At 34.3% G+C, this 11,714-nt stretch overlaps 1 protein-coding gene across 1 annotated transcript; it reads left to right on the plus strand.

Moving 5' to 3' along the window:
* The first annotated feature begins 773 nt into the window (after positions 1 to 773).
* LOC123226411 (cyclin-U4-1-like) lies at positions 774 to 2,913 on the plus strand. Its single transcript, XM_044650929.1, has 2 exons — positions 774 to 1,228; positions 2,251 to 2,913. Exons 1-2 carry the CDS (start codon positions 876 to 878, stop codon positions 2,519 to 2,521), a joined length of 624 nt encoding a protein of 207 aa, XP_044506864.1. The 5' UTR covers positions 774 to 875; the 3' UTR covers positions 2,522 to 2,913.
* The last annotated feature ends 8,801 nt before the right edge of the window (positions 2,914 to 11,714 follow it).

The following is an 11,714-nucleotide window of genomic DNA, read 5'->3' on the forward strand; positions in this document are numbered from 1 at the left end:
CGTTTCCTATATTTTTAAAAAAATACTTTTCTATGTTTCTGTTTTCATATTTTCACGTTTCTCCGTTTTCATTTCTGTGCTACATAGGTTGTACATACTAAAATATGAATATTAGATGCAATTAATCTAACTATTATCAAAATCGGATGTCTTAATTGGATTTAGCAATCGTATATATGTATATGAAAAAATGGGATGGGTAACAGGTTCCCAGATTCGGATTCGTTTGGATCCATACCTTCAAATGTCATTTTTTGCGGGTGAGTCAAGTATAACCACGAAAAATTGTAATTAATTTTTTTAAAAGAATATTTTTTTAATAGTTTATTTTTACAAACCCAGAGCTAGACCACTCACAACTTAAAAAATTAATAAAAATCAAAACAAAAAAACACATGAGTAACTACGGTTAGACTTGTGCCTGCATTTTGAATGAGAATTGGTGTTGATTTAATGCAATTCTTATATTTGCTTTGACTTTTTGTTTTTGAATTAAATTTTATGTGAAGGGTTCTGTAGATCCACCTTTACCTGTATTTTGATTACCTGTTTACATCAATTCGTTTTAGATCTGTGTTCAATGACCTGTCGGTAAGCCGGGTTTATTAAAGGTAAATGTGGGTCTCAGTGTAATTATAATCGACTTGAAAAAAAAAAAAAAAAAAAAAAAGTGGTGACATTCCAAAATTCTAAAATTTGCCAAACTCAAGAGTATAAATATTAATTAATTTAAGGAAGAATTTTGTCTAAAGAGTATCAGTCCTCTATAAGTATATGAGCCACCACCGATAACAATTTACACCAACGCAAACTCAAATAACAATAGCTTGCTGTGTCTTACAAGACACTACCAACTCAACCAAAGCCAACTGACAATGGCGGAGCTTCAAGCCTACTTCGAACATCAAGCCGATTCTGTGATGCCCAGAGTCATTTCTATTCTCTCTTTTCTTCTTCAACGTGTTGCTGATTCTAATGATTTTAGCTGTCGTCTTCAACCCCATAAGCTCTCTGCATTTCATGGCCTCACTCGCCCTACCATTTCCCTTGAAAGCTATCTCGAGAGGATCTTTAAGTACGCAAATTGTAGCCCTTCTTGCTTCGTTATTGCCTATGTTTATCTTGATCGTTTCGCGCTAAAACAGCCCTCTTTGCCCATCAATTCTTTCACTGTGCATCGGTTGCTTATAACCAGCGTTTTGGTCTCCGCCAAGTTCATGGATGATATGTAAGTTTCTTGTCATATTTACTTTGCTTTATATTCTAATTCTTTCATTCAATTTTTGATCCTTTCTTTCTACATGAAGTTTTCATGAGGGCTTCAAAGTTATCTCTGTTTTTTTCTCTCTCTAAAAAATTTCAGTTTCTTGATTGAAATTTTCACTTTTCTCTTAGTTGAGCACTTAAAGAACCCTTCTCTTTTTCAGGAAAAAGATTATAATTCCCCTGCGTTTAGATTAATGCATTGAAATTGTGATTAATTAAGGACTTATAATTAAGAATACTGTGTAGTTTGTTGGCAACAATTATAAATAGGTACAGGGTAGAAAGTAATTCTAGGAATGTGAAAAGCTGAAAGTTTAGCAGACAAGAAGAGCACACATGATGTTAAGCTCTTGTCGCAATCTATCTGTCAAGTAATTACTGTAATTCCCATGAAACCTGCAAGCAAGAGCATGGCATTGTTAACTCACTAAATCCTTAATGATCATTCATTGTACCAACAGTCGCACTTCTCATTTTTGCCTCATAAATAACTTACTATTCGAAATTAACAATGCCTCGTAAAACAATTACCAATGGTAAATATCGTCTATGACAATTAGAATTACATCACAATAGTATGATTTAGTCATAATAATAGTATTATTTTAATATAATTCCAATTATCACTAGTGACATTCACTATAAACTACTATTTTAATTTTAGATATAATTATTAATCCTATAATTAATATAAACTAGTGGTGAAAATATAATTAATAAAGTTTTGAGGACTCTGTGTTATTTAGTTTGGTAAACATTGAAATAAATAAAAGTCAATAATGTCTTTTTGTGTTTACATCCTTCACTAACAGAACTTAACGAAAGGTGGTAAAGTGTCACTTTTAAAGTTCATGGGTGGGAAAGTGTCATTGGGACAAAAAAAGGTTCTCCATTTTTTGGGTAATTTCCATTAAGATTCCATTGGTTTTGACTTTGTTATATTGAGTCGTTTGATTTATGTTATCTTTCTGTCCCATTTTGCAGCTATTGTAACAATGCGTTTTATGCCAAAGTTGGGGGAATAAGCACAGCAGAAATGAACTTGCTTGAGGTGGACTTCTTGTTTGGTTTAGGGTTCCACTTAAACGTGACACCCACCACATTCCAAACCTACTGTTCCTTTCTTCAGAAAGAAATGTTTTTGCAATTTCCTCTGCATTTACCAGATCCTCCTCTAAACATGGACAGACAACTAAACCGCCATTGTTGTTTCACTGAAGATGAATCAGCCCATCACAAACAACTCGCCGTTTAGTCGCTTTTCTTAGAAATTTCTACAAGTGATTTCGTGTAGTATTGAAATATTAAAGTTAAAGGGAATAGTTTGATTATTACCTCAATGTGGACCCGGTTTGAAAGGACTTACCATCTCTATAAATGCAATACAAACTGCTCATGCGTGATGATTTTGTAAATACAGTTGTTTGAAAGTAAACCGCCTAATAGAACAATTAGTTGGCAATTAGACTTTTGCATTGAATTGTTTTTTGAAATAAGCCGTGGACACGTAATGTACAGATGGGCATTTTGTCTTTACAGTCAGGCGAATATGGAGAAGCTGAAATTAATTAAGATCTCCAAAGTGTAATGCTGGCTCCAACTGTTGTGGATATTAAAGAAACGATACGTTTTTGGCTAAGTGTAAAAGGCACTGTTTCAATTAAAAAATTCAAAACAAAAGGAAAATCACAGCTGCACATCAGAGCATCTGCGGTGCTCTCACAGCTTAGATAAGTGTTTGATTTCTGTTGTATGATGTGATTAGATGTAGGGCTGAGATTAGTCTTTGCCAGATGTTATCAGGCTATCAATATTCTTGTATAAAAACACTCTTGTAACTAATCTTGTTTAGTTGATGAAAAATCGAGGCATTTTCAGTAGATTTTTCTTGGTTCTTGGTTCTTGATTCCTGATTGAAAAATTTTCCCATGCGAAATGGGCATGTTAAATATTTAAAGTAGGGGAGGCATAATCAGTGGAAAGTGGAGAGCCTGCATTGGGCTCTACTACGAGTAGATGACAAAGAAAGACAGCTAGAGTTAAAAAGTTTTGCAAGTAATGTTGAGACTCTGTTTTTGCTGGATTCACGTTGGCTTTTGTAGAGGAGAAAGATCATCTTGATATGACTGGACTCGGGGAAAATGGCTTGACTATTTCTATTTATAACTGGAATACATGAGTTTAGTGATTCAATGCCTATTTTTTGTTAAAAGAGAGCACCGCCTCTCTCTTGATTCCTGATTGAAAAATTTTCCCATGCGAAATGGGCATGTTAAATATTTAAAGTAGGGGAGGCATAATCAGTGGAAAGTGGAGAGCCTGCATTGGGCTCTACTACGAGTAGATGACAAAGAAAGACAGCTAGAGTTAAAAAGTTTTGCAAGTAATGTTGAGACTCTGTTTTTGCTGGATTCACGTTGGCTTTTGTAGAGGAGAAAGATCATCTTGATATGACTGGACTCGGGGAAAATGGCTTGACTATTTCTATTTATAACTGGAATACATGAGTTTAGTGATTCAATGCCTATTTTTTGTTAAAAGAGAGCACCGCCTCTCTCTTGATTCCTGATTGAAAAATTTTCCCATGCGAAATGGGCATGTTAAATATTTAAAGTAGGGGAGGCATAATCAGTGGAAAGTGGAGAGCCTGCATTGGGCTCTACTACGAGTAGATGACAAAGAAAGACAGCTAGAGTTAAAAAGTTTTGCAAGTAATGTTGAGACTCTGTTTTTGCTGGATTCACGTTGGCTTTTGTAGAGGAGAAAGATCATCTTGATATGACTGGACTCGGGGAAAATGGCTTGACTATTTCTATTTATAACTGGAATACATGAGTTTAGTGATTCAATGCCTATTTTTTGTTAAAAGAGAGCACCGCCTCTCTCTTGATTCCTGATTGAAAAATTTTCCCATGCGAAATGGGCATGTTAAATATTTAAAGTAGGGGAGGCATAATCAGTGGAAAGTGGAGAGCCTGCATTGGGCTCTACTACGAGTAGATGACAAAGAAAGACAGCTAGAGTTAAAAAGTTTTGCAAGTAATGTTGAGACTCTGTTTTTGCTGGATTCACGTTGGCTTTTGTAGAGGAGAAAGATCATCTTGATATGACTGGACTCGGGGAAAATGGCTTGACTATTTCTATTTATAACTGGAATACATGAGTTTAGTGATTCAATGCCTATTTTTTGTTAAAAGAGAGCACCGCCTCTCTCTTTCTCTCTCCAGAATTTTCTTCTCTACACAAGAGTCTTGGGATTGCTCCACCAACTTACAACTGCCATTGAAGAAATTTCAAGCCAGCCAAGCATCCAACTTGCTGCCGGTGAAGGATTTTGGCAAGAAAATTAGAATTTTTAGATCATGTTCACATTATATGTAACAATGGTAATATAAAATTTACATGTTGTTTCAAGAAATAAAACATAAAAACATGTAAACTACCTTGTATCTTGTAAGTTGACTTGAAGTTTGGAAGCTTGAATCACTTAAATAAGTGATCTCTTGACTTGCACCCTTCAAGGAAGAAAATTGGAAGAAAATGAATGCTTTTTCCCGGCAAAAGAAGAAAAAGAAAAGAAAATGTAATGTTTTTCTACATTTTTCTCTCTTTTATTAAACTAAAATTTGATATTTATCAAGTTAAAGCATGTGTTTAATTCTCATTGGTTGATAATTAAGAGAAATTTGAATTTGACACATGTTGAATAATTTGTGCCCAAAATTATTCATTCTATCTTTCTAAACAATTTAAAAGGTGTAAAATGACAATTTTGCCCATTTTCCGAATCTTATTTGAAAAGCATAATTTTTTATCCTCGGAAAGTGCTAGCCAACCATGGATAAATATTTTTAGCTTCATAACACCATTTTCTTCTTTGAAATATGGGTGCGACCTTCAAGGTTCATAGTGACGTAGCCGTGGGCCTCATATCGAACGATATGTTTCATTATGTCACTGTATAGCCTAAAACTGTCGTTAACCGATATACTTCATTTTTCGCTAAAAAACGAAGCTCCCATTGATCATGTGGTGTCATCTAGCAATGTCCCATGACCCATACATCACAATGAAGTATAAGCTGCACATAATGTCAAATAACTTTTCTTACTCACACTTACCATATAGTTCAATCCCTCCGTTGTTACATCCCGATTAAACTTGGATTCATGGAATGTCAAAATCCAATATTTAATCTTTTTGAATATCAAGTAATACATCATAACGTGCCACATCGAAACTCTCTTCATGTGGTCTTTTACCTATACTGGCCAATGTCTTAGATTTTCATATTTCTCCATATTCGCATAGAAACTCAGGAGCAGTCGAGCTGACAGGTCCCTGTATGATCATCACTTGTCCTCTCGCTCAAGCAACATATGATCAAAGCGGCTTCTGAACGAGACATGATTAGCCTCGTGGTATACACTGTATGAACCATACGTTTCGAAACAAAACATAACTGTGATATCTCAAGTCAAAGGATCTATATACTAGTATGATTTACGATGTGTCATTGACTACATATTAATGCCCATGTGATCATCATTCAGTGGTCACGTTCGATAAACAATATAATATAATAACCTTTGATCAGTTTTCTAACTGTCAAACAGTTCTATTGTTTACCTATGTGTATATCCACCATGTCTAATATTATCCGCTGATATACTATGGTGATATAGCACACACCCACTATGCAATACTATTGCCCAAACAAATTGTCTATGCGGGGAACGATTTGATGACATTTATTAAAACTCATCGGGCCCTTTCACATGTCATATGCATATAGCTAATATGAATGTAATACACAACTACAACATAGATATAAAAGTGACGCATAAAACATGTGAAGTATTATTAATAATGTATATGCAAGATATACAACCCTTGAAACCAACAAAGCGATTGGTTTTTAGGGCATATTCTAACAAGAACTCCCACTAGCACTAAAGTCAATCGTTATAGTACCTAATGCCCATCTTCTTTAGATGCTGGTCCAATAGTCTTTGCGTTAGTGCTTTAGGTAGTGGGTCTGTAAGATTGTCCACTGAAGCAATCTTCTGAATGACAATATCTTTAGCTCCAACGAATTCTCTAAAGATGTGATATTTTTGCTGAACATGTTTTAACCTTTGATGCGCTCTTGGTTCCTTTGCTTGTGCAATGGCACCAGTATTGTCACAGAATATAATTACTAGTTGACTTATCTGAGGAACCACGTCCAACTTTATGGTGAATTTACACATCCAAACGGCCTCTTTCGCAGCTTCTAAAGCGGCAATATACTCAGCTTCTGAAGCGATAATATACTCAGCTTCTGTAGTAGAGTCTGCAGTAGTCAATTGTTTGGCACTTTTCTAACTGACTGCGCCTCCATTACAAACAAAAATAAATGCAGACGTAGACTTTTTATCATCTACATCTGACTGAAAATCAGAATCTGAGTATCCTTTGAGCAATAACTCTGAACCCTCATAACCCATTATCAACTCTTTGGTCCTTCTTAAATACTTTAGGATGGCTTTTACTACTGTCCAGTGTCTTTCTCCAAGATTTGACTAATATTTGCTTACTGCACTAACTGCAAAAGCAATGTCTAGTCGTATACATAACATGACGTACATGAGACTCTCTACTGTCGAAACATATGACACCTCAGACATTCGTGCCAATATCATTTCCAATTAATAATATGTCATCTACATACAAGACTAGGAAAACGACAGTTTTATCCCTATCTAATTTATAAACACACAACTCATCCGAATTTTTAATGAAACCGAATACTCAGATTGTTTCATCAAACCGGATATTTCAGCTTCTTGAAGCTTGTTTCAATCCATATATAGATCGATGTAGTTTGCACACTTTATGCCTCTCGATAGCGGATACAAAACCGATTGACTGTTCTACATAGATATTTTCCTCAATATACCCATTAAGAAAAACAGTTTTAATATCCATCTGCCATATCTCATAATCATAGTATGCTGCGATAGCTAGCAGGATTTTGTTGGATTTAAGCATCACGACTGGTGAAAAGGTCTCCTCATAATCCAACCCTTGTTTTTTAGTATAACCTTTAGCTACCAATCGAGCTTTATAAGTTTCAATTTTTCCATCCTTGCCAATTTTCTTCTTGAAGATCCATTTACATCCGATCGGAACTATTCCATCAAGTGGATCAACGAGGGTCCATACTTGATTGGTATTCATAGATTCAATTTCTAAATTCATTGCCTCTAGCCATCTGTCGGAGTCAATATCCAATATTGCCTCTTGGTAAGTTTTTGGATCTTTTAGATGCTCAGTTTCTCCCATTAGAAGAGATTCAAAATCTCACTCCGTAAAAAATCCATATCTCTCGGGAGGTCGAGACACTCTAGCAAAATTTCTTATTTGAGCTATTGTAGTTGGTATAGGTGATTGTATACCTGGAGGATTTACTTGAATAGGCTCGGTTACTGGCTTTCCAGACTCTTCTTCGAGCACAATTTTTCTTCCTGCACCACCTTCCTCTTAGAACTCTTTCTCAAAAAAATGTGCATTTCTACTGACCATAATTCTTTGATCAGAGTGAAAGTAGAAATAATATCCTAAACTTTCTTTTGGATACCCGATGAACCGACCCTTTTCTGTTTGGGACTCTAGTTTATCAGTTCTAACCACTTTGATAAATGTTAGACATCCCCAAATTTTCAGATAACTTACACTTGGAAGTCTGCCATACCATAATTCGTATGGTGTTTTTCGAATGGACTTTGATGGTGCTTTATTTAGGACATGTAGTGCTGTCTGAAGAGCATATCCCTAGAAATAAACTAGCAAATCAGTAAAACTCATCATAAATCGTACCATATCTAACAAAGTACGATTTCTTCGTTCAAACACACCATTATGTTGTGGTGTGAATGACGGAGTCAACTGAGATAGTATTCCTTTGTCTCTTAGGAACTCGTAGAATTCTGTACTCAAGTATTCACCTCCACGATCTGAACGTAAAGCTTTAATATTCTTTTCAGTCTGGTTTTCTACTTCCTTTTGAAACTCTCTGAACTTTTCAAAAGCTTCAAAATTGTATTTCATTAAATACAAATACCCATATCGAGAATAATCATCGATAAAGATAATGAAGCATGAAAAACCTCTTCGGGCCATTTCATTAAAGGGGCCACACACATCAGTGTGTGTTAACTCTAATATATTTTTGGCTTGCTCCCCTTTATTCTTAAACGGAAGCTTGATCATTTTTCCTCGAAGACAAGATTCATAAGTAGGATAGGGTTCTGAACCTAATAAACCTAAAAGTCCATTTTCTCTTAATTGTTGAATCTGATCCTTTCCAATATGATCAAATCTGTGATGCCATAAAACTATTGGATTTATATGTTCTCTAGTTCTTTTAGATGATTTGGAATACATGGTGCTATGTAAATCAAGTTCTACCACATACAAACCATTTGTATTGATAACATTTCCTACTAATCTATTCCCAAAATAAATTAGGCATTCATTTCTAGTAAATGTAAACTGATAACCATTTTTACACAAAACTGGAATAAAGATGATATTCCTGGTGGCATTAACAAAATACAAAGTTTTATACAAAGTTATTACATGCCTAGTATGTAACTGTACACTACATACACCTACAGCCTCTGTGGAAACTTGTGTCCCATCGATCAATCTCAGTGTGATCTCATCACGTCTCAAGGCAAAACTATTCTGCAGATATTGTAAACAAGCACAAATATGTAAAGTTGCAGCAGAATCTAATATCCAGGAATCAATGTTTGAATTAACATTTAATTCAAATTCAATTACATAACACAGATATGTACATGTTTTGCTTTTTCTCAAATCATCAAGGTATAGAGGGCAGTTCCTCTTCTAATGCCCCTTTTGGTTGCAATAAAAGCAATTGCTCTTTTCCTACTTCTTTTCTTTTTGTGGAAAAAATGGTCGTGGAGGCTGAGAATGTGATGCGCTGATACCAGAACCCTTCATCCTAGAAGACCTGGTAGTGGTTTTCTTAAAACTCTTTCTTTGTACTTTTGGTCCACCAGATCCTATTTGTGAACCTTTCCTCTAAGGCTTTTGAGCTTACCTCTTTTTGCCTCTCATGGCAAAGGTAGCTAGCAACTCAGTTGGTGTTTTCCCTTTCTTCTCATTATTGTAAAATTCTTGAATATCATTAAGAAGCTCAGGAAGAATGCGCTCAATCCTATTGAGATTATAATTTGTAATAAACGGCTTAAAAGTTGGAGGGAGTGAATGGAGAATCAAATTCACCCGAACATTATGCGACAAATCTGTGCCCATAATTTATAACTCCCCAGTTTTGTTTATCATTTTAATAACATGATCATCTGGGGAAATGTCTTCCTTAAACCGTATGCTGAATAGTGAAGTCATCAAATTATATTCCTTCACTCGAGCATTTTCACTATATAATTGTCTTAAAGTAGTGATAATTTCATACGCACTCTTCACGTTCTCAAACCGAGTTTGAAGTTCAGAGTTCATTGATGCCAACATATAACTGCGAACTCATAAGTCAGCATCCACCAATTCAGTATAAGCCCTTTGCTCTTCCTATGAGGCATCAAGGTCTACTGCTATTGGTAAAGGTGCCTCCAAGACATAAGCTGACTTTTCAAGATTGAGAACAATGGTCAGATTTCTCAACCGATCCTTAAAATTAGGACTAATAAGCACATACGAGTCCATCAATTTCAGGAGTATATTGTTTGCCGTTGATATTTTGAGATTCTAGATCACAAGAGAGAATGTCGCATGAAATAAAAAATTCATTAGAAATTACCAATAAACCTAATCTTATTAGCTCCCACTATTTTATTCAAATCTTATACTTCCCCTGCTAAAGATTTAGACAGTTCATTGGATCACTTTCTAGTGGGGAATCAAGTTCTTATCAAACTTGACAAACCGCACATAATAGATCTAAGTCAAGAGAGAATGTTGCATGAAATAACAAATTCATTAGAAATTACCAATAAACCTAATCTTATTAGCTCCCATTATTTTATTCAAATCTTATACTTCCCTTGCTAAAGATTCAGACAGTTTATTGGATCACTTTCTAGTAAGGAATCAAGTTCTTATCAAACTTAACAAACTGCACATAATAGATCTAAGTCCGTCGAGCTCAATAAGTACAAATCGATTTCCTTTTACATTTCTAAATGCAAGCTATGATTTATATGAGCCTCTAGCTTTGAGCACCACACATAATAGATCTAAACACTCTAAACTAGTCAAATTCAACCCATCATGTTTTCCAGATATAATACCTCATCACTCTCGCATATAATAGAATCTAGGGAATGACAGAAATAGTACTCTAGACACCAATCGACTAATTTTACGTCATATGACATAATATTTGTCACATAATAGGAATCTAGGATTGCTAGCCTTATAACGTAACCCTAATCGACCTACTATGGAAGGCTCGAATTTGATATTGAAAATTTGGGGAAGATTTTATTATTATTAATTAGGTTCAGTTTATATCTTGAGTAGTCTAGTATGTATCTTTGGATACGTATTTGTCACCCAAGACATGTTACTAAACCGTATTCTTACAATTTATGCCATTGAAAACTTTTCTAATGTCTTAAATGGTATTTTAAGAATATTTCATGCCTAAAAGTTTTAGTTCTCTAAAACACAAAACTATGTATTATATGTCATAAATAAATTATATGATAACATAAAACATAAAACTTAGGCATGATATTGAACACATATCAACTATATTATTCAATAATCAAAAGAAGTCATATTTTAATACAACTTAGCATATCACATATCTAAAATGTACATTAGGTTGATCTTGCATATAAGACATCCAATATCTTATAACTTAATCTTAGACTAGCAAACTTGAGTTTTTATTTATGTATCTAAGACAATAAACATATCCAATATATTAAGTCCATTTCAATCTAGCATACATAATATTAAACATTTAGATGCATGAGGTTTACCATGTCACAATGTCTCATATATAACATACATATGTCACACATTATACTATCACATATATCTACAATAACATGACATTTTAGACATCATATTAATATTTGTAACACCATAGTCAAACATTCAAACATAAAAATTAAATTTGTAATTTGGTAAACTTAACAAATAATTTATCATACTTCATGCTCTTTACTCAATTTGCTAAAACAGAAACACATCCAATGTTTAGTCTCTACAAGATCAAACCATAACAAGTATACAAAGTAATTAAACCAAAATTTTATATTGCATTTTTCTTGAAACCAACCACGAAACCCTAACTCTTGATGTTTCCAAAACACATACCAAGTTCACCAAAATCTCACTAAACATGTTTCAATTCATACTTAAACATGAATAGATTTTAGAATGACAAGTTGTAAAATAAATACATA

This window comes from Mangifera indica, chromosome 9 (assembly GCF_011075055.1).
Source record: "Mangifera indica cultivar Alphonso chromosome 9, CATAS_Mindica_2.1, whole genome shotgun sequence".
Classification (NCBI taxonomy): domain Eukaryota; kingdom Viridiplantae; phylum Streptophyta; class Magnoliopsida; order Sapindales; family Anacardiaceae; genus Mangifera; species Mangifera indica.

Bases quoted from the DNA above. Each gene is read 5' to 3' on its own strand.
- LOC123226411 (XM_044650929.1), top strand. From the start codon at position 876: ATGGCGGAGCTTCAAGCCTACTTCGAACATCAAGCCGATTCTGTGATG. The intron at 1,229-2,250 runs GTAAGTTTCTTG...CCCATTTTGCAG, and splicing joins GCCAAGTTCATGGATGATAT to CTATTGTAACAATGCGTTTT.